At 62.6% G+C, this 26,338-nt stretch overlaps 2 protein-coding genes across 5 annotated transcripts in view; one reads left to right on the forward strand and one right to left on the reverse strand.

Moving 5' to 3' along the window:
- Nucleotides 1-10,388, forward strand: part of UNC5A (unc-5 netrin receptor A) — a 51,921-nt gene extending 41,533 nt beyond the window's left edge. Inside the window, exons 3-16 of one of the 2 annotated variants that reach the window (XM_037064437.1) lie at nt 809-952; nt 1,200-1,303; nt 1,409-1,589; nt 2,191-2,358; nt 2,773-2,937; nt 3,924-4,112; nt 4,219-4,521; nt 6,969-7,056; nt 7,301-7,469; nt 7,580-7,813; nt 7,902-8,051; nt 8,137-8,301; nt 8,901-9,079; nt 9,309-10,388. In XM_037064437.1, coding sequence (XP_036920332.1) covers nt 809-952; nt 1,200-1,303; nt 1,409-1,589; nt 2,191-2,358; nt 2,773-2,937; nt 3,924-4,112; nt 4,219-4,521; nt 6,969-7,056; nt 7,301-7,469; nt 7,580-7,813; nt 7,902-8,051; nt 8,137-8,301; nt 8,901-9,079; nt 9,309-9,474 — 2,405 coding nt within the window. In that variant the 3' untranslated portion in view covers nt 9,475-10,388. The remainder of the gene's footprint in view (nt 1-808; nt 953-1,199; nt 1,304-1,408; nt 1,590-2,190; nt 2,359-2,772; nt 2,938-3,923; nt 4,113-4,218; nt 4,522-6,968; nt 7,057-7,300; nt 7,470-7,579; nt 7,814-7,901; nt 8,052-8,136; nt 8,302-8,900; nt 9,080-9,308) is intronic. The other variant, XM_037064438.1, reaches the window with a different exon arrangement.
- HK3 (hexokinase 3) lies at nt 10,384-26,281 on the reverse strand. Of its 3 annotated transcripts, XM_037064433.1 has the most exons (20): nt 26,197-26,278; nt 25,974-26,117; nt 23,207-23,327; nt 19,333-19,495; nt 18,969-19,123; nt 18,761-18,880; nt 18,579-18,674; nt 17,616-17,715; nt 17,354-17,537; nt 16,794-16,949; nt 16,407-16,640; nt 15,781-16,076; nt 15,533-15,672; nt 15,324-15,443; nt 13,467-13,562; nt 13,198-13,297; nt 11,468-11,651; nt 11,213-11,368; nt 10,812-11,045; nt 10,384-10,732 (listed from the first exon to the last, which is right to left on the reverse strand). In XM_037064433.1, exons 3-20 carry the CDS (start codon nt 23,300-23,302, stop codon nt 10,588-10,590), a joined length of 2,775 nt encoding a protein of 924 aa, XP_036920328.1. In that variant the 5' UTR covers nt 23,303-23,327; nt 25,974-26,117; nt 26,197-26,278; the 3' UTR covers nt 10,384-10,587. The 3 variants fall into 3 exon arrangements, with proteins under 3 accessions (XP_036920328.1, XP_036920330.1, XP_036920331.1); XM_037064435.1 differs by lacking the exon at nt 25,974-26,117 and having other exon boundaries at nt 26,197-26,281; XM_037064436.1 differs by lacking the exons at nt 19,333-19,495; nt 25,974-26,117; nt 26,197-26,278 and having other exon boundaries at nt 23,207-23,281.
- Between the last annotated feature and the right edge of the window lie 57 nt (nt 26,282-26,338).

Genomic DNA, 26,338 nt, shown 5'->3' on the forward strand with positions numbered 1-26,338 from the left:
GACACTGGTTTTGGCCAGGAGGCTGGAGGAGAGGGCTGCCGTCCCCATCTGGGCCCTCGGAAGGTCTGGGCCCTCCGGATGCCCCCGTCCCCGGGTTCCAGTGTGTTCTAGGGCAGGGGCCTGAGTCCGTTCTGGAGAGGGGTCCCCCGCCCAGGTGGTGCAGAGCGGGTCCCAACACCCATCACAGCCCAGGCCTCCCCAGGGGGACCCCAGGGCACCCTGAGCATGTTTCCACAGCAGGGGGTTCTCTGGCAGGGCCCTGCTCCTGGGAGCCTTTGCCCCCTCCTCCTCAGAGGGAGGGAGGGGGCATGTGGTCCAGGGGCGGGTCGGCAGAGATAACAAGCCAGCATGTAGGAATTGCTTGCTAAGCCCAGGGGTCTATTATCACACTAGGCAATGGCGTAATTATATTGTTAATAGCCGCTATTATATTATCACTGTCAGGAGCCACCTGCTAACCCCCAGGGAGCTGAGCCAGATCCTTCCTCACCCCTTTACACCCACCAAGCCCTCAGGGGTGGCCAGTCTGCTCCACCGGCTCTTCCTAGGGTCCCGGGAGGCCAGCCCCTGCTGCCGGACGCCCTGCTAGGGACGTTTCTGTGACTTCAGGGAGACAGGCCACTGGATAACGAAGTATGAAGAGTGGAGTGCTCAGAACCTACTCCTGGCCACCAGGGGAAATGAACCGGGCTCCCCGTGGGTCCCCCAGAGTTCCCTGCAGGCTGGGAACCACCCCGGTGTCTGCTCTCTGGACTGGAGCAGGAAGGCTTGGCACGGCCAGGCCCTAGCTGCGCCCCCTCCCCCCCAGGCCTGCCCACCATGGAGGTCCGCATCAATGTCTCGCGGCAGCAGGTGGAGAAGGTGTTTGGGCTGGAGGAGTACTGGTGCCAGTGCGTGGCCTGGAGCTCCTCGGGCACCACCAAGAGCCAGAAGGCCTACATCCGCATCGCCTGTGAGTGCAGGCCCACCCTCGGGGCGTGGCCCCAGGGGGGCACAGGGGAGGGTCCCCGTCAGAAAGCCTCAGCTCCCACCTTGATGATGGGAGTGTCTGTGGGCACTGCCCAGCCACCCCCTGGCCCCTGGGCACTTGGCACATCCTCCTGCCCTGGGCCGTGGCTCCCCTGTGGGACAGGAGGGCACAGCTGGCCAGGCTGGCCAGTGTGAGGTGCTCAAGACGCAGGACACTCTTGCTCTTGCAGATCTGCGCAAGAATTTTGAGCAGGAGCCACTGGCCAAGGAGGTGTCCCTAGAGCAGGGCATCGTGCTGCCCTGCCGCCCACCGGAGGGCATCCCTCCCGCAGAGGTGAGAGGGCTCCCAGGCTCTATCCAGTCCCCCAGGCCGACCACCCCCAGGGCCAGCGTCAGCCTGGACGAGGGCAGCTGTGCAGGGTGTGGCTCCTTCCCCCAGGTGGAGTGGCTGCGGAACGAGGACCTGGTGGATCCCTCCCTGGACCCCAATGTGTACGTCACTCGGGAACACAGCTTGGTGGTGCGGCAGGCCCGCCTGGCTGACACGGCCAACTACACCTGTGTGGCCAAGAACATTGTGGCTCGCCGCCGCAGCGCCTCCGCGGCCGTCATCGTCTATGGTGGGCCCCTGCTCTGGCGGGGGGGGGGGGGGGCGGGTGCCNTGGGGGGGGGGGGGGGGGGGGGCGGCTGCCATGGAAGGGGTCCTCAGGGCAGCACTGTGGCTGGCGCCCGAGGGAGCCAGGGCCAAGTGGGCCCCGCTGTGGCCATTGGGGAGCCGCAGGGCGTGTCTGGGTGAAGGCGTGGGGCGGGTTGGTGGTCACCTGTGGGCACAGCAATGCCTTGGCTTTGTGGGCAGGGGCGTTGTGTGTAAGGAGGTGAGGGCTCAGAGGGAGGCTAGGAAAGGTGACTTCAGGTGGGAAGTAGTGTCCTGGGCACCCCTAGGAGCAGGCAGAGGGAGGGGGTGGGAGTCGCCCCTGTGAAATGCTGGCGTCTGAGCCGGAGGGGCCCGGAGCTGCAGTCAGGGCTGGCCACCCCTAGTGCCCGCGGCACCTGCCCCTGGAAGGAAGGGGCCAGGGAGTGGGTGCTGCCGGCCTGGGGACAGTCCACAGAGTGTGGCCTCCCCTCCAGGGCTTCCCTTCCAGCCCTCTTGCCCCAGCCCCGGGGCCAGCGTGTCAGAGGAAGCCCCCGCTCCCTGACCCCAGTCCTTCTCTGTCCGGCCAGTGAACGGTGGGTGGTCGACGTGGACCGAGTGGTCCGTCTGCAGCGCCAGCTGTGGGCGCGGCTGGCAGAAACGGAGCCGGAGCTGCACCAACCCGGCGCCTCTCAACGGGGGCGCCTTCTGTGAGGGGCAGAATGTCCAGAAAACGGCCTGCGCCACCCTGTGCCCAGGTACCAGCGGCCGCTGCCTCCCGCATCGCTCCTCACCGTGCCATCTCCGCACCCTGGCTCCATCATGCCCACCAGCCTGCCCCCAGGGCTCCATCCCACCTGCCCACACGCAGGGCCAGGCTCAGTCCGAGCCCAGGACGGGGTTCCGTGCGCCGGAAGCAGGGCTCGGCCTGTGTCCAGCTCAGTCACCGCAGGGGTCTGCGTCCCAGGGCCCCAGGCAGAGTCAGGACAGGTGCAGTCAGTGTGGGACAAGGGTCATCGCGCCTCCCGTCATTAGCATGTGTCACCCAGGCCAGCTGGACACTGAGGGCCTGCAGACCGCTGGGCCTGGGCCTGGCCTCACACCAGAGCCCGAGCTGGCTGCCCAGGCTAACAGTGTCCTGCCCTCTCTGTCCGTGTCTGTCCCCCATCCAGTGGACGGCAGCTGGAGCCCATGGAGCAAGTGGTCAGCCTGCGGGCTGGACTGCACCCACTGGCGCAGCCGTGAGTGTGCAGACCCGGCGCCCCGCAACGGAGGTGAGGAGTGCCGGGGCGCAGACCTGGACACCCGCAACTGCACCAGCGACCTCTGCGTGCACAGTGAGTGCTCTCCGCCCTGCGAGGCCTCTCCAGTTGGCAGAACGGAACCTGCCCAGCCCCAGGGAGAACTGAGCAAGCCAGCCCCCTGTCACAGGCTGCACCCTCTCCCAGCTCAGGACCCTGGGGGGGCCTTCATCCATGAACACCCATTCATGTGCCCTTGTGCACCCCAACACACCTCTTGCCCCCCTGGACGTGCATACATTTGAGGCTTACTCTGCATACGTGGCCTGGGTATGTGTCCCACACCTACCCCCGCCCCTCCTGCAGCTTTGCCTCCTCCCTGTCCCCCAAGCGCACATGCCAGTCCTGTGGGGACACAGGCTTGTGCGGCCGGTTAATTACAAGGCCATAACTAACAATTAAAGATCTCGGTTGGATTTTTGTCCCCTGGAACACACCCTCCCCCATTCTTTCAATTAAAAACCTAATTATCTGTGTCAATTCCTCTCTGATGGACATTTCTTCCATTATGCAAAGCCCTTCTAAAATCAATACCACTTCCTCCAGGCACTCAATCACCCCTCCCCACCCTGCCCCAGGCCTTCAGAGGAAGACAATGACAGGAGCCCTGGCAGGGACCCCAGGAACCAGATTGGCAGACCCCCCAGGAAGCAGCTCCCGTGCTTTGAGGATCCTGGGAGGTCTCCACAGCCCCAGCTGCCCCGGGCCCCAGAAGAAAAAGTTCCGTCTAGCAGCACCGCCCCAGGCCATCTGGGGAAGTGTCTCTTCTCCCAATTCTGGGTGCAGCAACCTCAGCCTGGACTGGGCCCCCAAGGAATGCGATTTGCTCAGATTGCCGCTGCTGTGAAGTGATGGCTGCTGCAGGGCTGGGGCTCCGCGATCCCTGAGCCGGCGTCGGCTGCCCGGAGTGCGCATGCCCAGGAATGGGGCCTCGCCCGCCACCCCCCCTAGAGTGGAGACCACTGGCCTCTCCTCCCCCGCCCCCGACACCCGCTGCTCCAAGGCTGCGGTCTCTCCCACAGCTGCTTCCGGGCCCGAGGACGTGGCCCTCTACGTGGGCCTGGTCGCCGTGGCCGTGTGTCTGCTGCTGCTGCTGCTCGCCCTCATCCTCGTGTACTGCCGCAAGAAGGAGGGGCTGGACTCGGACGTGGCCGACTCGTCCATCCTCACCTCGGGCTTCCAGCCCGTCAGCATCAAGCCCAGCAAAGCAGGTGTAGGGCCCCTGCCCCCAGCACTCCTGCCCTGACCCCCAGGCCAAGGGCCGCCCGGCCAGGGCCTCCCCTAGCGACACCCCCTGAGTCTGTCTTTGTCCCACAGACAACCCCCATCTGCTTACCATCCAGCCAGACCTCAGCACCACCACCACCACGTACCAGGGCAGCCTGTGTCCCCGGCAGGACGGGCCCAGCCCCAAGTTCCAGCTCAGCAACGGGCACCTGCTCAGCCCGCTGAGCGGCGGCCGCCACACGCTGCACCACCGCTCGCCCACCTCCGAGGCCGAGGACTTCGTCTCCCGCCTGTCCGCCCAGAACTACTTCCGCTCCCTGCCGCGCAGCACCAGCAACGTGGCTTACGGCACCTTCAACTTCCTCGGGGGCCGGCTGATGATCCCGCATACAGGTGGGGGATGGAGCAAAGGGCCCCGGGGCTCTGGGAGGCAAGACTAGCCCCCATGCTCCTCCTGGAGGAGGAGGGGACATCCCGGATGCCCTTCCATGTGCCGCTCAGCCTCGCCCCAACGCTGAGCCAGGCCGGCAAGGAGAGCGGGTAGTTGGGGAGAGAATGCTGGTGTGGTTGGCAGGGGGCCGGCATTGAGGCAGTGGCCAGAGCCGCCTGCTTTCTGTGGCCTAGGGCACAGAGCTTCGGTCCACTCCCGCACGCAGCCAGCCTGTGTGTGCCAGGCTCGTGGTGGGAAGGCTGGGCTCAAGCTGGGGCAGGTGAAGGGATGAGGAGCGACGCCTAGACAGGGGGTCTGTCCACCCACCACCTCCCAGAAACCCCCCTGACCGGGCCCCTGAGACACCTGGATAGACAACCCATGGACCTTTTCAGTGGTCACCTTTCATGGCCTCTGGTGTGGCTGGCCACTCCCACCCTGAAACTCTCTCCCATCAGCTTAAAGGAGCCTCTGAGCCCCGGGTTTCTGGCCCCTCTGGCCGCTCTGGAGCCCTGTCCCCGGCCATAATTATCCCTCCCAGCACCTGCCCAAACGCACTCCGTGGCTGTCATTGCTGTGCCTGTGCCGATCACTCCCCCTCCAAATTCCCAGCCCAGTTCTCCTGGGTGACAGAATCGCACACCCAGCTGCCTCCTGGGCAGCTCCATCTGGATGTCTCACAAAACCTCACATTCCTGGTGCCTAAAACAGCACCGTCTTCCACCTCCTCCAGAGCCTCCTGCTTCCTGGCTTTCCCCACCTCAGGGACAGCACAGTCAGTCAGAAACTGGGAATCACCTTGACCCCTGCTCCTCTTCACTCCCCGCCCCACCTCTGCACCAGCTTCAGTTGCACAGCCATCCCGTCTTTCCTTCCCCATCCTCATCTTCCCTCTGCCCCACCCCCTTCGAACCAGGCCACCACGCCTACCTGCCACCTGGTTCACAGCTCCTGGCATTCACCCAGGGAAGCCACACTTCATCGTGTCTCTCCCCTGCTTGAACTCTTTCCGGGGCTCCCCAACACCCCCTGCAAAGCCCACCAGGGCTGCGGTGGGCGGTCAGCACACCACGAGCACCATGCTGCTCTCTGCAAGCATGTGGCCCGCTCTCCAATCCCCCAGGGCAGGGCCTGGCTGTTCTCTCTACACCTCCCACCCCCGCCCACCGGGATGAGGCGGGACAGTCCATGCCAAGCCCTTAGGAAGGGGCAGGTGCATGTGGGTGTGCAGTGACCGTCTCGAAGCGGTCGCCCCCAGCACCTGGGACTCTGTTTCCCCCCTGGTGGGCTGGGTGCTTCTTCGAGCAGGGCCTGTGGTTTCCCCTCGCCTCCTGAGTGCCGGCACTTGGTGTGAGCACTCACCAGGTGAGAACGCTCTAGGACTGTGACCAACGCTGGGAGTGGCCCCACAGGCGGTGGGGACAGGTGGAGGGAGCCGTCACAGTGAACACCCCCTCACCCGCTCCCCTCTCCCTGGCGGTGGTTCCTGGAGAGTGGCAGCATTCCAGCGGGCCCACCGGGTCACCCAGTCTGCAGGGCGTGCCTGTGCTTTCGGACGTGGTGGGATAAAGGCATATAATTCTTTCCCCTCCTTCTAATGTGAGGGCTCCCTGTCCTAAAAGGGCAGCAAGGTGGGGCAGGGCCACCATGCCCAGAGCAACACCCCAGCCTCTGTCTCCCGTGTCCCACCCCACCGCTTCACCCCTGGAACACTCAATGGGCACTTTTTGATGCTGTCCCTGCAAGACGCCGGGGCAGAGGTGACTCCACTGGACAGGAGGGCACGTGTGTGATGGCTCCCAGACCAGGGAGAAGCACCAAAGCAGAGCAGACTGCTCAGGGCCCCAGCCCCACTGTAGGGACCACTGCCAAGTGAGGAGCAAAGTCCAGCAGGGTGGCCAAGAGCAGCCATCCCCAGAGGTGGCCACACCAGCAGAGGTGGGGGAAGCCTGAGTGGGGCAGGGGGCGGGGCACCCAAGCAGAGGCAGCCGGGGCAGTGGGCCTGGAACGGTGAGTGTGCAGCACAGGCTGGGCTGGAGGTGTGGCTGGAACGCAGTCGGGTGGGAGGTGTAAATGCCAGGCAGGGAGCTGGGCGTGATTGGGTAGGAGTAACGGGAAGGTCTTAGGGAGGGCAATGGGGGAGGCAGGTCCAGCATACCTGGTGCCTTTTGTTTTGGTGCTTTCTGTGTCCAGGACATGCTTTTCCCACCCAAGCTCCCTTGGCCTCTCTCAAGGTCACTGTGGCTCAGCTTCCTACCCATGTGGGTAGTTGGACCGTCCCTGTGGCACCTCTGTCCCCAGCCAGACTAGCACCAATCTGTCCTCAAAGGCTGATGCGGGGGTGGGCAGATGGGGTGTTTGGTATCCTCACAGCCCCGGTGAGTCCAGCCCTCCTCCCACTCTACCGCAGGGGTCAGCCTCCTCATCCCCCCAGACGCCATACCCCGTGGGAAGATCTACGAGGTCTACCTCACGCTGCACAAGCCAGAGGACGTGAGGTGCGGGCCCGGGCCCTGGACTGGGGGCTGGGTGGGTCCGCCCCCGCCTGCAGTCACCAGGAAGCCCCTGCCCCATCACTGTCGGGTCTGGTCTGGTCTGGTCTGACCGATGGGGCCCAGGGAACAGCTGCCTCTAAGCCTGACCCAGCTCTGCCCCCAAGCCAGGTGCCACTGTCCCATCCTGCCCAGGTCTCGTACGGCCTGCTGACACCTTTCCCTCCCCACCCATGCTTCCCCACTTGAGGTTGCCCCTAGCTGGCTGTCAGACCCTGCTGAGTCCCATCGTTAGCTGCGGGCCCCCCGGAGTCCTGCTCACACGGCCCGTCATCCTGGCCATGGACCACTGCGGGGAGCCCAGCCCAGAGAGCTGGAGCCTACACCTCAAAAAGCAGTCCTGCGAGGGCAGCTGGGAGGTGAGTCCTCCACTCCCTGTGGAGCCAGATCCCTGCCCCAGTCTCTGACCAGCCCTGGCCTGCCCGAGAGCCACATGGGCCCTGAGCTGACCCATCCGGCCCGCCCACAGGACGTGCTGCACCTGGGCGAGGAGTCGCCCTCCCACCTGTACTACTGCCAGCTGGAGGCCGGCGCCTGCTATGTCTTCACAGAGCAGCTGGGCCGCTTCGCCCTGGTGGGAGAGGCCCTCAGTGTGGCTGCTGCCAAGCGCCTCAAGCTGCTTCTGTTTGCCCCTGCGGCCTGCACCTCCCTGGAGTACAACATCCGGGTCTACTGCCTGCACGACACCCGGGATGCACTCAAGGTGCTGCCCCCGGCCCCCAGGGGGCGGAGTGGGAGCGGGAGGGGGCTGCCCCCACTCCCAGGTCCACTGACCACCTGGGACGCTGCAGGAGGTGGTGCAGCTGGAGAAGCAGCTGGGGGGACAGCTGATCCAGGAGCCTCGAGTCCTGCACCTGAAGGACAGTTACCACAACCTGCGCCTGTCCATCCACGACGTGCCCAGCTCCCTGTGGAAGAGCAAGCTCCTTGTCAGCTACCAGGTGAGGGCACTCTCGGTTCCCGCAGCCAGGCACACCTGCTGCGTGGCTCACCTGACGCCACCACGCCTTCCCCGCCCCCCTCCAGGAGATCCCCTTCTACCATATCTGGACCGGCGCACAGCAGTACCTCCACTGCACCTTCACCTTGGAGCGAGTCAGCGCCAGCACCAGCGACCTGGCCTGCAAGGTGTGGGTGTGGCAGGTGGAGGGGGATGGGCAGAGCTTCAACATCAACTTCAACATCACCAAGGTGGGCAGAGGGGGTGTCGGCACCACCTGTTCACCACACCCCTAGGCCTACCCTTACCCCTCCTCCTAGAAACCAGAAACCTCTTGGCCTCTTCACTCTCAGTCCGAGGGGCCGGGAGGTGCAGGTGCAGGTGCAGACAGACAGCTGCAGACGGTGCAGCGGGGTTGGGGAAGGGGCTGAAGAGGGTGTGGGCACAGTAGGAAAGAGACGTGGGGCAGCCCGGAGAAGGGACTTTGTACCGGGTCTGGAAGGATCAGTAAGGGTCAGACAGATGAGAGGGAAGGGCAGCATCTCGGGCAGCCGGGCTGGGCTCAAGGACACAGGTGGCGAGAGGAGCTCTGGGTACCTATGTGCTCCGCGGGGGCTGGTCGGGGAGACGGGGGAGGCCTGGCGGGGCAGGGGATGAGGCTGACGGCTCCAGGCTCACTGGCTTCGGACAGGTCACTACACCTCTGACCTCAGCGAGGGGTGCCTGGGAAGCAGCAGTGCCCACACAGCACCATGCTCTGGGTGGTTTGGGTGTGCCCCCAGCAGGAAGTTGTGGTGGCCCTGGACCAGGGAAAGCCCTAACAGTCTTCTCCACCCCTTCTCGCGCCCAGGACACAAGATTCACTGAGCTGCTAGCTCTGGAGAGTGAAGGGGGGGTCCCAGCCCTAGTGGGCCCCAGTGCCTTCAAGATCCCCTTCCTCATTCGGCAGAAGATCATTACCAGCCTGGACCCACCCTGTAGCCGGGGTGCTGACTGGCGGACTCTGGCCCAGAAACTCCACCTGGACAGGTGCCTGGGAGATGGGCAGGGAGGGGCGGCCAAGGCCACCGGCAGCCCAGCCGGGCAGGGTGGGTCAGGTGGACAGGATGCTCAGTGGGGCCTGTGCCCTGTCCACCAGCATCCAGGGCATCCAGCATGCTTGGCAGAGGGGAGGCCTGCCTTGAGGGGGGCTGGGGGGCAGGAGGCAGCAGCCTGGGGTGATGCCGGCACTGACAGCCCCCTCCCCTCCCCTCCACAGCCATCTCAGCTTCTTCGCCTCCAAGCCCAGCCCCACAGCCATGATCCTCAACCTGTGGGAGGCCAGGCACTTCCCCAGTGGCAACCTCAGCCAGCTGGCTGCGGCGGTGGCCGGTCTGGGCCAGCCCGATGGCGGCCTCTTCACCGTGTCAGAGGCTGAATGCTGAGGCCAGCCAGGCCCCCAACACCACACTCTCACCAGCTTTGGGACCCACCAGGGACAGGCAGAGGCCAGGCAGGGCCTTGCCCCCACACCTGGGGAGCTGGGAGGACAGGCCCCTCCTGGTGGACTCGTCCCTTCACACTGGCCCTTCAGACCCCACCCACACTCCCGTCCCTCCATGGCCTGCCAGGCCAGGCTGGCACTGCCCCTGCCCCCCAGGGCCCAGGGTAGACAGCGCCTGGAGCTGGACCAGGCCACACCCATCTGTGTGTGTGTGTGTGTGTGTGTGTGTGGCTACCTCTCCTGCGGCCCCTGGCCGGGGGCCACACACTCGCAGTGTGCGCACCCTGGTCTCGGGACACAGCCCTGAGCTCCTGCCCGAGCTGGACCTTATGCAAACATTTCTGTGCCTGCTGGGTAGGGGCACGTCTAAGGGGCCCGTGGGACTGAGGGCCACAGCCGAATGGGGGGGGCGGCCCCTGGATTCAGGCACATGACCTCCACACAGGCATGTACCCACACATGTCTCGTGTGCCATCTCACCCGCATCCCCCCGTGCACACATCTCACGCTGCACACCTGGAGGCCACTCACGCCTCTCACGCCCGGCATCAGCCCACATCTGCCTCACATGCTGCCCTCCTCCCACCCACCCAGGGACACCCCATGGCTCCTCCCTGTCCTCCCCTGCCCCCCACCAAGAGGAGCCCTGCCCAGTAGGGCATGTGAATATGCAACGGGAGTCCCGGGCTGGCCAATGGCGAGTGTGCGCGTGCCGTGGTGTGCCCGCTCCTGGGCCTGTGGTGTGAAGCTCGTGCCCTGACTCTGTCTTAAGTGCGTTCATGCACTTACACTTGGCCTTATGTACACAGCCTTGCCCGGCCGCCGGGGCGCGTAGGGATTTTAGTGGAAGTGAATGTAAATAAATTATATATATATATTGCTAACCCGAGTGCCGCTTCTCTACAGGAAGGCAGAGGCTGAGGCCAGTGGCCACAGTGGGGTCATGTGGGGGCTGGGAGTCCTCTCCATGCTGGGAGTCCCCAGGGGGCTGGGCCTGGCCGGAACGGGTGGGGCCCAGGCCCTGGTCCAGCGCAGCTCCATCCTGGAGACTCCTTCAGACAGGGACCTGCTGGGCCAGGCGGCAGGCAACGGCGGTGACCAGGGCCGCCCCTTTGCCCGACCCATCCTCCGACTGCAGGAAGGTGACTGTGCAGCGAGGGGCCAGCTCCCGAACAGTGGCCTCCACCAGGCCAGAGAAGCTGTGGGGGAGGGGCGGCGGTGAGCCTGGGCAGCCAGACCCTGCCTGGCCTCCCAACCGGGCGGAGGGCCCAGACTCACTGGGGATGCAGCTTGTAGAGGGTCCCATCTACCCCCACGGACACTGTGAGCGCATCCAGGCCCCGGTTCTCACGGATCTTCTCCACCACGGCCGCCACACCTGCCCCACAGAGCTGGGCGGCCCGCTGGGACACGGCCTGGCACACCTCCAGGACCATCAGGGTATCATCTGAGGTCAGGGGCAGCCCCAGGTCCTCCAGGATGGCCCGGACCTGCCTCAGGGCCAGGCTGTCACTGGGGACAGGAAGGAAGAGAGCTCAGACAGGCAGGGTCTGGCATTGGCTGCCCCCTCTCTTGTGACCTCTGTCTTCCCACGTGGAGCTCCCTCCAATCAGCCTTCCACCCAAAGAGAAAAGCAAGACTCTTTGGGAGCGGGGAGGAGGGGATGCCGGTGTCAGCACCTTTCAATCTCAGAGAGAAACTTGGTCTTGAAAATGTCCCTGGTCTGAAGGCGCTGTGTCTTCTGGCCCCGGAAGAGAACTCCAAGGCTGGTCAAATGCAAGAGGATGTGGCGGACGATCTCCCCCAGGTACATGCCGCTGATCATCTTCTCAAACCTGCATGAAAGCGTGTGTGCCCACGGGGCGGGAGACCCCACCGACCGCCAGCACCAGCGGACACTGCTGCCAGCCGCCCCCGCCCAGCCTGGCCCGTACCTCTGTTTGCCGGGGTTGATGGACGCCTGATCCACGAGTTCGTCGAAGCAGGTCGTGAGTGTGCCCAGGGAGCCGTCGTCCCCAAAGGCGCCCCACTCCATGTTGATGCACATGAGGCCCGAGTCCCCGGCCACACCCGCCACATTCTGGAGCTCCTCCATGTAGCAGGCGTTCGTGCCGGTCCCTGCAGGAAGGCCAGATGGCGTGGGAGCCGCTGACTAACACACACAAGACCCCTCTGAGCCCTCCGCACCCCGAGGCTCACGTTTTTACCTCTGCACCTTCCCACACTCATGCCCTGCCCTGGGTCCTGGTCGTCCTTTCTCATCTTCCTTCCTCAGACCCTGCCAGCACCAAGCCCTCTGGGCCTCTGCCACTGCCCTGCCAACCCCCCCTCAGTGTGCCTCCCGAGCTGCCCCAGGGGGTCCTAAAAGTGTCACCAGTCATGTCAGTCCCCGGGAGAAGTGTAACAGCCCCTTGCTGTCCACAAGTGAGAGGCCTAAGCAGCCCTCACTGGCCTTCAGGCCTTTAGTCCAAGCAGTGGGAGCTGCACCAAGAGCCAAGGACGCAGGCAGGTTGGCGTCAGACTAGCGAGGCCCCACGGAGGCCAGAGGTGGGGCAAAGAGCAGCCCGCTCGGAGGCGCTGTGTGTGCCCCAATACAGGTGCAAAGAGCCCCGTGGGAGCCCCAGGCACAGTGAATCTTCCTGCCTAGAGGGTCAGTAAAAGCTACGGAGAGGAGGCGACTTTGGGATTTGGCCGTGAAGCTGAGAGGCACGGAAAGGAACAGCATTTTAGGCAGAGGCCAAAGACAGCCCCTTCCTGTCCCCAACGCAGTCGGCTCTAGGCAGGCGGGCTCCCTGTTGGCCCCACCTGGAACTCCTCTATCCAGTGGCTTATTCCCACGGCAACTTGGGTGCGCCAGTTCTAGAAGCTCCCGGTCCCGTGAGAGGCCGTCACACACCTCAGTCTCCGAGACTGATGCCAAAGGGCCTGCAGACACCCTCCCTCCCCACCAAGCCAAATTCCTTCTTCCAAGGCTTTCTTTGCAGGTCTCCCTGATCTTGCAGCCCCTTCTGTGTGAGCCCAGGCTTGTCGCCCTGCCACAGAGAGGCAGGGCCAGCTCTCTGACCGCCACATGCTGTTCTGGGCTCAACGCCTGCTAAATGGTCAGTTTTGAGAAGGCAGGTGTCTTCCACCTTCTTTATGTGTCTTCCTGTCCCTCATCCAGCCCCCAGCCGGCCACGGATAGCCTTAATAAAGGCTTTGAATCTGGGATGATGGCATGAAGGACCCTCCCAGCCCATCCCCTGTCTACCCACCAGCTCGGGCGCTGAGACCACAGCACCGTGAGGCAGGCGCTGCACGGTGCTTTGCCTCGAGATGGGCGTCATTATCATCTCTGTTTTAGAGATGAGGAAACTGAGGCTCTAGCGACCTGCCCGAGGCCATGCAGGGAGAAGTGGCAGAGCCAGTATTTCCACCCAAAGCTGACGCATTAAACAGAAGGGCAAACTGAGGCTCAGAGAGCATCACTGAGTTGGCAGCTGAGGGGGGCTGGATACCCCTGCTCCAGACTCCTGACCCAGTGGGGTGTTCCAGGGCCCTGCTGGGTGGGACGGGAAGGATCCCACATCCCCAAGGCCAGGGGAATGTCCAAACTGAGGAGGCAACAGGGGGCAATGAATTAGCATCAGGCAGCGGGGGCACAAAAGAGCAGCGTCCTCCTCACCGACAATAAGGCCAACCTCGCAATGGGGGTCTTCATAGCCACAGGACATCATGGTCCCCACCGTGTCATTGACAATGGCAACGACATTCAGCTTCACTGCCTGCACACAAAAGGATGCTGCTAGTTGCTGGGCAACATGGTCGTCACGGCAACCAGTGCTGGACCCAGAGGTCTCTACTTCAGAGGGTCCCCATCTCAAGAAGCAAAAGACCCCTTGCTCCCCTCCAGGCATGCCACGCCCCAAAGCACCCGGGAGGCAGGTGCCTTACCTGTTTGCGCACAATGGCCTGCCGCAGCAGCCCCACAACGTCCTGGCCCTCGCAGTCCGAGGCGTTGAAGCCCTTCGTCCAGTTCAGGAGGATGCCCTGGCACAGTACCAAGGTGGAATGGGGAGCTGGATGCCCCCTGGACTCTCACTTGGCCTCCCAGAGGCCCTGTCTCCTCAAGCACACAATGTGCACTGTCCCTAGGCAGGGTCCCAGGCCCACTCGCCCACACAGGCACCCCTGCCACTCCTCCGACGCCTTCCAGTGTGGAGAGACCTGCCAACTGCCGCCCGCCCAGTGTCTTCTGTGTTAGTTCAGAATGCTCAGGGCTGGGCTGCCTTAAGACTTCACCCAGAAGGAATGGCCCTTTGTGATCGGGTTAGGGAAGGACAGAGCTGGTCACCGAAGCACTGTGTGTGTGTGTGGTCGGGGAGGGGGCGGGGGACAGAGAAGTCTCAGGCGTCCATGACAGCAGATTCTGCTCTTTCGGAAAGAACTGGCCAGGGTCACCTGACAGGAGGACTTCTCAGAGCTGGGACGAAGCAGGGTCAACAAGAAATTCACTTGTGTGTGTTCCAGACTGGAGGGACCCACAGAAAAGCCGGAGCCCGGGCACCTGGTGGGAGGTGCAGGGGACCAGACAGATGCGACTTTATTGTGAGAAATTGGCCTTAAATTGTGGACGGGCCTTGACTGTGCTTTTCTCCATGTGCTTCCCCTGAGGGCAGGCAGGGGAAAGGATGGCTGTCCCAGGCGGCAGCGGGACGCTGTGGAGACACTAACTGACACCAGTCCCGTGTCATTCCCTTTCCCATGTGACCATCTCTAGGGTGTTCTGTGCTCCCTGCCCCCCAAACAGAAGCCATCAGGTGTAGAGAGTGAATGAGAGGAGGCCGGCTGGGGGGCCAGATCGTGAGGGTTCAGCGAGCTTCCCTGCTGAACCAGACCAGACGAGAGATCCCCGCCTGAGGCAGGGCACTGGGCAGTCAGAGCCGGGCTACTGATGGCTTCCCGAGAAGGCGCTCTACACCCTCCCCTTGGGGGCAGGGAAGGAGACCAGAGATTTGGACAGTCTGAGAACAGAAGAGGCCCCACCCTCCTTCCCGAGGGAGGCGTCAGGACCCAAGAGAGGGAGCCTGGGTGTCTCCCCAAACACTTCACCCTTGTGCCCACACTTTCTTCACAGCGGAGGCCAATCACTGTGCAGCTGAGGGGGGCCCTGCCTAGGGAAGAGCCCCTCCAAAGACTGAGGGCTCAACACAGAAACACAGCTCAGTGATAAAAGATCAGTAGGACCCCATTTCTAGCACGCCTGACTTTACATCTTGAGTCTACCTGCCTCTCACACCTTACAAGACACGATCAAAGGCTCCAGCTGCTTCGCCCGGAGCGGGGACCAGCAGAGAGATGCAGCCATGGGCATGGGTGCAGGCGCGGGTGCGGAGAGGGAGCAGAGTGCAGAGGCAAGCGCCAGGCAGGTTGAAGCAAGGGCAAGCAGACAGCGACAGCCACCAGGGCTGTTCAGAACCGGAGGTGCATGCATGGAGAGTCCAGCCTTCAAAAAGGCTGGTCCCTGAAGGTCCCTCTGCCAACATGCCAGTGCCATGGTCAGCCGGGATCAGGCCTACCCTGCTCCCAGGGGCCCAGACCTGACCTGGGGCCCTCTCCACCCCAGGCCTCTTTGTGAGCCTGGGTTCCAGGCCCTTTACCACACCCATCCACCTAGGCACACCACGTCTAGGGAAACTGAGGCTGGCTATAGGCTCCATCCAGTGGTGCCTCTGCCTGCCCCTCCCCGTTTCATCCTGCCCTCTCCCTCAAGGGCATGTGGCTTCTCCCGGCCCTGCTGCCCTCTCTCACCTGATCCAGGCCGACCTGCCTGCAGGGGAAGGAGAAGGTGAAACCCAGGGGGAGGCTTTGCCCGCTCAGGCCCTGCTTCTGCTGGAAGTCCAGGATGCAGTCCACGATGTGGTCAAAGAGCTGAGTCGGGGGGAGGCGGGGGGCAAATCAGCATGGAGGAAGCCTGGGCCCTTGCCCACCTCCCGCACTCAGCCCCTGGCGGTGGGCACCTGCTCTCCAGGGCCCTGAGCCACGTGCTCAGGGATAGAGTAGATCTCGCTGGTAATTTGCACGCCACTTGTGGCCACGCGGACAAGGAGGACTCGGAAGTTGGTGCCCCCGAGGTCCAGTGCCAGGAAGTCCCCCCGCTCTGTGGGGCAGAGATGCTCAGGGCCAGGATGGGGCGGGCATCTCCCTCCTGCACACACTGCAACCCCCAGGAGCCCACTCCCAGCCCCGCACTCAGGCCAGTTCTCACCACTGCCATCAGGAGTGGCCCGGACGTAAGTGGGCAGCATCCGGAGAGAGGAGGCCTCCCCTCGGAGGCCCTGGGCCATGGCCTCCCGCATCTGCGCCTGCACCTCTGCCAGCTGCTCGCGGTTCAGCCGGAATGGGGCCAGGGTCTCCTCCAGCATACGCCGGTGGGCAGCCACTCGGGCAGCCACAGCGGTCACCATTGCCACGCCCCGGCCACCCCCATCCATAGAGGGGGTGAAGGAGACATCACATTCAGGGGCCAGGAGCTTCACAGTCTCCCGCAGGACGCTGAGGAACCTACACAGACACATGGCAGGCCACCCTGTCTTGGCACCGAGCCCTGACCCCCGGGGCTCAGTGGAGCCCGGGCCCCACCATTACAAACCAGTTTGATTCTCAACATGCCTGTGCACTCACTGCACACCCAGCCCCCAGGGACCCCTTGCACACCCAAGGAGAAACAGATTTTTCATCCTTTAGCCTCTTACAGCCCCCAGCCCCGATCTGGCCCCACTCTGCCTCGGCGTCATCCTCACCCACTGCCCTGCAGCCCCAGTACCAGAGTGCCCTCTCACACACATGTGCGCCTGCTCCCTGCTCACACAGGCTCGCGTGTTTTCCCCATACCTGGGGTGTTGCTCAAACACTTGGCCTCCGGTAGCCACCGCGATCTGCAGCGCCTGCTGCTCCCGGCCGTGCTGGAGGCGTGTGAGGACGGCGGCCAGGGCAGCGGCGCAGAGGTGGGCAGCTCGAGTGCACACCGCCGTACACACGCGCTGCACCAGCTCAGCGTCCGTGGCCCCCGGATTCAGGCCCAAGCCTCGCAGGATGGCTTGCACCCGGGCTGTCCCGGACAAGGGGCTGGGGGGACAGGGTGCTGATTTGAGGCTCAAGTTTCTAGATGCTCCCTGTCCCCCTTCCCCCAAACCCCTGTGGCTATGTGGGGCACGGAGCCTTTTCCCTCCCCCAAACCGAGAATTGGCCTGTCTAACCCCGTTGGCTTCCCACACTCACTCCTCCATCTCGGCCACCTGCTCCAGGAGGACGCCCCCTTGGCTCAGCAGGGCCGGGGAGGCACAGCCGCCAAAGAGGACCCCGCGCTGGGCCAGGTGAGCCAGCACCTGCCGTACCAGCTCGCCCAGGTACAGGCCGCCAATCATCTTCTCAAACCTGCAGGCAGGAAGGGTGGCTGGACAGAGGTTTTCCTAAGCCCTCATCGGAGGCCCAGCTGCAGGAGCCCTGGAGGAGGTTCCAGAAGCTAATGGCCTCCCAGGAGGCAAGTGGGTGTTTATCCAGACCCACAGTCCCCTCCAGCTTAGGTTAGGGTTAGGGGGCTTCTGGAGGGTGACAGGGGCCAAAGAAGGGTGGGAGCAGTTTGCTTGGCTACCCAGTCGCCAGCTCCCACCAGGACTAGCCAGAGGGGGAAAAAGGGGTGGGCCAAGGGTTGAAAACTCTGAGTTCTAGAACCTTGAGCCCTTCCTCCTATGAGCCCGGCCAGGGCCCCCAGGGAACAAGAGGCTGGGCCCCAAGGGCTGAAGCACAAGGACAGGGCCGAGAGCAGAAGGCCAGGCCACCTCTGAGCACCGGGGTTCAGGGACTCCTGGTCCAGGATGCGGTCGAATGTGGTCAGCACCGGCCCGAGGGCCCCATCATCGCCAAAGGAGCCCCACTCGACGCTGACACAGACACGGCCCCGGTCCTCATCCAGCACCGCCATGTGCCGCGCCTCCTCCATGTAACAGGCGTTGGTGCCGGTGTCTGGCAGGGACAACCCCGTTAGGCCTGCCCACAGGGCCCCTGGGTACCCCCCCCCACCACAGGCAGCCCATGGCTCACCCACGACGAGCCCGACCTCACAGGGCGCGCACCCTGGCCCGCAGCCCATCATGGTGCCCACCGTGTCATTCACCACGGCAACCAAGTCGACGCTGTAGGTCTGTGTGTGAGAGGGCAGAGCAGGGAGGCCTGGGGCTGGGCATGGCCCGGGCCCTGTCTCCATTGGAGAGGCCCCGAGTCCGTGAAACACGTGTGTCCACATGCCCAGACCCCCCAGAAAGGCTTTCCCACCATCCCATGCCCCTTGGCTCCTTCACCCCCAGCTCAGGCCCTGGGGCGTTGGTGGCCCCCAACCTTGGCCATCCTCCCTAGAGCACCGGTGTCCCCAGGACCAGGGCTTGGGGGGGGGCTGGCACAGCACCTTGAAGACTGTGCTGGAGGCCCCTCGCTGGCTCGCCCTCCACAAGGCCTGGCTTCCAAGTCCTCCCCCCTCCCTGGCTCCCAGCAGCACACACAGCATGGCTGAGCGGCCGGCCGGCAGCTGGTCCTGGCAGACTGGCCTCCCGAGGCACCCAGACTTCTGCCTGTACCCTTCTCTGAACCCAGATCCTCCCCAGCCCCCAGCCCCTGCTCAGGCACCTGGCAAACTCCTCCAAGTCCCTGCTTGAGTCCCAGCGGGCCCTCCCCTGTGCCCCCAGGGTCCGCAGAACTGCCACTGCAGCAGGGGACAGTCTTTGAGCGGAATGCTTTCCCCTCTGGACGGTGAGGTCCTTGACAACAGGGACAAGCCTTCTCATTGTTGGTCCCCAAACCCCCCCGCCCCACGCCAAGGTCCTAAGCACTGAGGTGGCCTCTCTTGGCCTCTCCTTCCTCTTCATCTGGAAAATGAGGATGGCGGCGGCACTGACCCCTGCCCACCGGAGTCACGAGTCACGCACGCTGGACCAGGCATACAAGCAGGAAAGGCAAGCAGGCCTCCCAGAAGCAGAGGGCAGGCCTTCAGGCAGCCCCGCCCCCACTCACCCCCTGCCTCTGGATGGCTTCTCGGAGCAGCTGGACCACATCTTGGCCTTCCACACCGCTGCATCTGAAACCTTTGGTCCAGGAAATGAGGGTGCTCTGGGGGCAGAAACACGGGGTCACTCCTGCAACGGCTGTCACAGGGCTGCAGCCCCGCCCCTGTCCCCACTTGCACTCTGCCACACCCTATCCAGGCCCGTCTGGTGGCAGGGGAAGGAGAAGTTGAACCCGAGCTGCAGCTTCCGGTTGCCCACAGGGAAGGTGTCCAGGAACTCAGACAGACATTCCGCAGCGAAGTCGAAGAGCTGTGGGACATGTGGGGACGGGGTTCAGCTCCACCCCTCCAGCCCCCACCACCCTGCAGGTCCCTGAGCCACCGCAGAGTGCCCTCACCTGCTGGCCAGGACCCAGCATCAGCTCTTGGGGGATCAAAAACTCGCGGCTGCGGGGCTCCATCTGATGCCCCTCAGAGCCAGTCAGGGTCACCCACAGAACACGCAGGGAGGCCCCGGTGGCCCCCAGCTCCAGCACCAAGAAGTCCCCTTGCTCTAAGGACAAGCAGGTCACAGAGAGGCATGCAGCTGGGGAGACCAAGCCCTCTGCCTCCCAGAAACGTGCCCGAGGCCTGAGTCTTGTCAAGGGACCTTAGAGATGGGAACCTCAGAGACAGGGACAGGGAGGGATAAGAAACGTCCCCTTCCCCAAGCTACAGCCCTCTCCCCAGGCCTGGCTGCCCACTGGAGTTGGTGTCACCCACCAGTGCCATGTGGAATGGAGCCCACGTATGTGGGCAGCATCCGGACTGCAGGTACGGGGCTGGCCTCGCCCCTCAGGGCCAGCTCCATGGAGCTCAGGATCCTGGCCTGGATCTGCCGCAGCTGTAGCTCCGTCAGCTTGAACTGGTTCAGGCACTCCTGCACCTGGGGAGAGACAGGCGACACCTGGGCAAGAGCCCTGATGGCCTGGGCAAGTCCCCCAACCCCGACCAGGACAAGCCTGCCCTGCCCAGCTTGCTGCCCCCCTTGGCTTCCCCAGGGCTGGCCGGAGCCCACTCTGAGCCTTGCTGGTCTCCCCACACCACCCCGTCCGCCCCTCACCTCTTCACACCCTGGCTCTCTGGCCACCTACAGCCTGCACCCAGCTCTGATACCCACAGAAGGCTCCTTTTAGCCAGAAAAATTCTCCCACTTCCTCCTCCTCCATTCCCTTGTGGCTTCGCAGCCCACGACACCCCCAGCCCCTTCTACGTCACTGAATCCAAGGTTTGGCAAGAACCTTCTCCCATCACACAACTGATTGGCTGTGGGTCCCCAGGACCCAAAGCCAAGCTGTTCAGTGAGTTGTCACTGAACACACTGAAGAAGTGAATGAACACATGTGTGAACACATGTGTGAACACACTTCAAGTTCAGGTGTTTTCCTCCCCAGGTCCACTAGACTCTGCAGCCTGAGCAAGCCCAGCGCTCACTGTTTTCGCTTTTGCTTTAACGCAGCACCCCTCTTCATTACTCTGCTCTCCCTGACAGACCAGCACTGAGGCTGGGAGGGGCTGGGCCTCCCCGAGGATCGGTCCATCTGGGGACCCCATGTGGCCACCCGGGGTGCCCTGGCGACCAGTGGGGGTCCGAGGGCCTGAGAGTCTCCCCCACCTCCAGGCCGTTCCTGCCCAGAGCCCTCGTGGGCTGGGGCTATGTCACACGTGGGAAGAGCTCCCCACATGCAGGAGCAGGACCTGTAGCAAAAGGTCATGTGAAGCCTCAAAACCTGCCAAGCCAAACATCTACAAGTGACAGGAGGGAAACTGAGGCAAGAGGGTAGAACTCAGGAGAGCAGGACAGGGAGTCTGCAGGTGAAGTGATGAGGGGAGTCTGGAGGCCACACTATAGGGGTCAGCCCTCCCCACAGCAGCCGGCCCTCCCACCGGCATGGAGCGAGGCCCCCTGTGCGCCCAGAACTGCTCTCAGCATCCAGCCCTGCACCGCCAGCTGAGGCCTGCCCCTGTGGCGCTCACGCTCCAGTGTAGGGGCAGAGAACATGCAAATAAATAGACAAGGTAGCACGGTCTGGTAGTGATGGTGGCTATTCTTTTTTTAAAACACAGAAATGGAAGTCCGAGAGTGAGCAAGAAATAGAAGCGTTTTTGGACACCAGCCAGGGAAGGAAGGAGCCATTTGAACATGTGGGGAAAGAGTATAAAGGCATGGCATTCAGGGGGGAGGATTTGGCCAGGAGTGGATCAGAGTGGGGGAGGGGAGAGCAGGCAGGGGACAACACCCTGGGTCCTTCTCCATCAGGAAACCCACTACCCCCTTCTGTAAGGAAAGCTCCCCCAGACAACCATCTGGCCTGTCCTTTGAAGAGGCCCAGCAGCCTGCCCGGGTTCATGGGAGGGGCCCAGCCGGAGACTGCTCTCTGGGCCTGGCCTTCCCCAGGCCCCTACCCTCTGCTGCCCCCTCCGGACCCATATTTGTAAAGCAGCCAGTTGGGCACCCGGACGGGGAGGCCAGGAAGGGAGGCTGCCCACTGAGGGAGATGGGATGCCTCTGCCCCACCCAGGCTTCAGGATGCGACAGGAAATAGACCCCTAAGGCGGCAAGTGACCCTGATAGGAGTGCCGGAGGTTAGGTTCTCTGTTCCCGTTTCCCGTTATCACAGATGCTCAGGGCAGCCATGGTGCCTGGTGCCCGGAGGGCTTCTTCCCACTGTGAGTGAGGAAATGGAGGAAACAGAGGCTCGGCAGGGACCGGCATGTGCCGAAGCCAAGCAACTCCGAGGGCACAGAGTGGGATTTCATCCCTGCTCTGTCTGACTGCGGAGGTGCTTCTAATTGTGAAGAGTTATAAAAACCAGCAACTTCTGAAAAGAACCCATGGCTGATGGAGAGGCAGCAAAGGAACCCCACAGGACCTGGGACGAGAAGAGTTACATCCGAGTCCTTGTCCTGCCACTTCCTGGCTGTGTGGCCCTGGGCAAGTCACAGCTGTCTCTGAGAGGGTCCCCGGGGCCAGGGGCCGTGTTGTACAGCTGCATGTCAGGGCCACACGGGCTGGCCCCCAAAGCGGGCAGCACGCAGGAAGGCTGTGTTGACTGAGTGGCTGTGGGGACGTAAGAACCCAAGAGGACCCTGTACGTGAACATGTAAAGTGCTGTTCAGGTGTGAGGGGTGCGTTTTTATTGCTCAGTGACAGTGGTGGCTGTGCAGCAGCCAGGAGGAGCTAGGGAGTGCCCCACCCCGACCTCCTAGGGAAGGAGCGGGGAGAGGCCTCAGCCAGGAGAGCGAGAAGCACAGCGTTAGAGAGAGTCCGAATCCCACGGGCCCCTGGACCAGCTTGCACGCGGCGGTCAGCTGGGTGGCCGGCGGCTCAGCCCTCTGAGCGCCTCCCTGCTCTGTGCAACAGGACCAAATGCAGCACCACGTTTTCTGGAGGACTGAGAAGGGCTGCAGCAGCAGCCTGGGGGACCCGCTCACTGATACAGGGGTTTCCTCTCCTCCGAGCAACCCGCTGGATAGCCTGAGGTGTTACTGCCCCTCTGGCGACTAAAAGATGCCTGGGGACGCGGTGGGAAAGGGGCTCTGGGAAGGGGCTGCGCTCAGGCCACACGCAGTTACTAACCGACTTCTCTGGGTGACGTGGGGTGTGGAGCGAGGGGAGCCTGTGGTGGAGTGTCTGTCTTTCAAGGGCAGGCAGTCAGGCATGTGCGGTGAGGCTGGCAGGGTAGGTGTGGGGCAGGCGCTGGAGCCTCGGGAGGCAGGGGCAGGAAGTGGTGGGAGAGGGTGGCCGGGTCCAAGCCCACAGCTGGCCCAGCCACGGGTGGGGCTCGGAGAGAATGTTGATGGCGGCAGGGTCTGGGGCGGAGGTTGGACAGGGTAAAGTGGGAGCATGAAGTACAGTGAGGGGTGATGCCCCCACAGTGGGGACAAGGAGCCAAGTCCAGCAGAGGTCAGAATAGGCCGGAAAGCTGCCGCAGCTGCAGAGAAGGACTAGAGAGCCCTGTGAGGGGGGGCCCTCTGTGCAGGTCCGTATTCTCTCCTGTCACTCACTCTCCAGGGGCTGGGAGGACGCAGAAACTTACCCAAGTGTTTCCTGTTCAAGGGTGTGGCATGCAAGGGCTTCAAATCTTGGTCAAGACCACGGAACTCGGGGACTCTGGGCTGAGCTAACTGGGGGCAGGTGGAGAAAGGTGGGCTGTGACCTGGCTCTGCCTGGCTGCACGGTGTGTGGAGGAAGAGACCTGAAGCAGTGACTAGGGACGTGGGGACAGCAAGGGCCTTGAGAACACATTTCTCCACCAGAAAACCACAGAAGGCCCTTTCGAGACTGTGTCAACCTGCCTGGGGCAGAAGCACCTGGGTGGCAAGGTGGCCAAAGCAAATGCATTTGGGGCTGAGTCACCACGGCCCTGATCAGGCCCCTGTCTGCCCCCTGAGCCCCTCCTCCCGGGCTGCAAAGTGAGGGGCTCATCCCCGCCTTGCAGTTGTGTAGGAGACTGTTACCAGATCAGATGGGAAAGCCTCAGAAAACTGGAAGGGGCTATCTCAGTGTGACCCCACGGCCCCACGCCATCTTCAGCCCCCCCTGCTCCTGGCAGCCCTGAATGGGCATAGGATGGGAATCGAGTGCCAAACTTACCAACTCAGAGCTGTCCAGGGGGCAGGGCAAGCCCTCCTGGGGGCAGCCAGGGGCTCCTTCCCCTGGCTGCAGCTCTGCAGGGCCCATGGAGTCCATGTGGTTCCACAGTAGGGGTGGCTGCCTGTGGGAGGAAAGGACCGCCTGGGTGAACTACTTACTCAACAGGCCCTAGGAAGCTGTGACTCAGAGCCTTGGGGACGGGAAGGAAGCCACAGGCAAAGAGCGCTCAGAGCCTCTGACCATCAAAGATCCCTTAGTAATCAAGGAAGGGCTTTCGGTTTCCGGGAGCATTAGAGAGCGCAGGGAAGGCTTTTTTCTGTTCCCAGCACTGTTCATCCATCCTGGCTTTCAGTCACATTTACTGGCTCCTGATAACTGCTCCACGGGGCACGGGGGCACCGACAGAGCGGGTCAGAACCCCGCCTTCGGGGCCTCAGAGCCCCCCATGGGTCCAAGGAGGTGCACACAGGCCCCTCAAGATGGACGTGCTGCGGAGCTTTTGGGAGGAAGGGGGTGATGTGCTGGAGACACTAGGAAGGCTGGACCATGGATGGTCCATCCGCCAAGTGGAGAGCCATGGATTTCTCTCTGAAGAGATGAAGATGGGGTGTGGGTGGGGGCTCCCATGAGTGGCACAGGCATGGGCAAGTCATTTATGACTTCTTGGAATTTCAGTTTCTTCATCTGTAACACAGGAGGAAATAGCTACCTACGCAAGGTGGTTGGGAGAATTACTGTATTTTTCAGACTACAAGATGCATTCCCCCCACCCCCAATTTGGGAGAAATAATGGTTGTTAATGCTGCTGTTGAGTTCTGTTGACACTGACATTGGTGAAATGTTGTGTCATTTGTTATTAAATATCACATTTTTTGCTTCAAAAAAATTCTTCCTCTTCTAAAACCTAGGTGCGTCTTATGGTCTAAAAATATGGTACATGGAAGCACACCTGGGCAAATGCCTTGGGAACTTGAATTTAAGCCTCAGCTCCTGGGAAGGTTTGGGGAGGGGCGGCAGCGGGGTGCAGGAATGGCGCTGCATCCTGTGCCGCTGCCCCGGTCTCTCGGCCTCGGGGCCTGGTTTGCTTCATCTGCCCAATGGGACCAACAGGAGCCAAAGGGCTGTGCTGGCAAATGAGCTGAGAGCAGAACAAGACTGATCAGTGTCTTTGGATTATTTAGCTGAATCCGAGTGGAAACTCTAGGAATCTGTTTCCTCTTCTGGAACAGGGAGAGAAAATGGTTCTCGTGAGGATTAAAGGAGCCCATGGTTCTGAAAGTCCTTCGCACACAGTGGAGACCTCAGGTGCCATGTTCACTCCAGCTAGAGGTGGTGTCGCTGGTCCAGCAGGGTCCTGAGGGGGCCTCCGTGACCCCAGCACCCTTCTCAGGTGAAGGAAGCGAGAAATGCAGTGGGGCGCCCCGGGCGGGCGGCGGGCCCGTGTCCACAGAATTGCTGCACCTCTCCTCCTGGAAGAGCAAGCTGCCGGAAAGACCCTTCCACCTTCTACTCCCATCACCCGCTGCGGTCACCCACTGTCTCCCACGGGCCCAGTCCCAGCCTCTTCCTCTTCGCCGCTCCTTGGCCCTCTCTCCAGCGTGCACAGAGAATGCACGGCATTCCCTTCACCACGAAAGCCTCTGGTCGCTTGGCCTCCACAGCCAGCTTCTCCTGGGCCTCCTTCTGGAGTCTGTCGTCGTCGTCGTCTTCATAACTCCTCCCTTTTCCCTAAACAAAGCGGCTCCCCAGTTTCAGACGGCTCTCCTTTCTACACTCCCTCGTCATCTCACTCATCCCCAAGATTTGGTTGGAAATGCCTGTGTGAGGACTCCTAACCACGCCCGCCTGAGCCACATGCCATGTGCAGTTAATCCATCAGATTCCCAACCGGGACACCGGGGAGGCTCCTGGAACCCGACCAGCCCGTTTGTTTCCCTTTCACTTGGCTCACAACGCGTCCTCCACCTGCCCATCCCACCCACTGCCCACATGCCACCAGAGTGACTGTGCTAAAACAGATCTCATCACATCACTCCTCAGATCTCGTTCCCCTGAGAGTGGACGTCAGCAGAGAGAGACGCCCCAGACTGCACTGTGGCGTCGCAGGCAGGCGCCTCGCACTGTCCTCCCACCAGGTCCCTCACTGCTGCCCTTCCTGCTCAGGCTGCACACTGACCCGAGCTTCCGCCCCCCTCACCCCATCTCCTGCTGTCCTGCCTTCGCTCACAGTGAAGCCACCATATCTAAGTCACCTCTGCCTCTTCAACACCCAGCACTCGGTCTGGCACAGGTAGGTGCTAACGCAACTCTGTAAAACGGGGTGGGCAAGGAGGTCCTACTCAAAAAACAAGAAACAGTTCCTAATAACTCTCTCCGGTCACAGACATTGGTTCCTGCACTTAGTTTCTAAACCTGTCGAATGGGAATGTCAGTTCCACATACAGGGCAGGTCTGTCGCAGATACAATGGGGCACCTGGATGATTGCCTCTGGAAACGACCAAGGACGCACACCGGCTGAGCTGCCCCACACGAGGCCCAGCAGGCGCAGCCATTCACTCCCTCACCCTCCTTCACTCCCTCTTCTCTTTGACATGCATTTGGCACTTCTCCACGCCAAGGACTGTGAAACTTCCCCCAAGATGCCCTGGCACTCACACCCTTGGCACTGCACCCATGTCTGTCTCCTCCAGTGGAGTGTCCCTGTGCAAGGGCACATGTCTCCCTGATCACCAGGTCCCCAGACCCCAGTCCAGGGTCTATACACACCTGAGGAACTGTAAGCCTCTTGGCTTCCGCAGGCTGAGTCAGCTGGACGGAACAGGCCTTCCTTTGCAAAGGAATCTCAGGAATGCTGGCTGGGCAGGGAGCCTCCACTGAGGACCAAAGGTGTAGCCTTCCCAGCCTCCACTCCTCCAGCAGGGCCTCTGGCGGAGTGAGGGTGACGGGTGGGCTGAGGAGGTAGGGACTAACCAGCCCTGGAGGGTCTTACCCGGAGCAGCAGCAGTGGGTCAGCCTCCTTGGGCCTGAGCTCCTCTCTCAATATGAGGCACCCCATTCACCTCTCAATATAAGGCACCCAAAAGTGAAAGTCACTAGTGGACTTAGCAATAATGACCCCAAGCCCCACCCTT

Source organism: Sturnira hondurensis, unplaced genomic scaffold (assembly GCF_014824575.4).
Source record: "Sturnira hondurensis isolate 20B ecotype Veracruz unplaced genomic scaffold, ASM1482457v3 Scaffold0015262, whole genome shotgun sequence".
Taxonomy (NCBI): Eukaryota; Metazoa; Chordata; class Mammalia; order Chiroptera; family Phyllostomidae; genus Sturnira; species Sturnira hondurensis.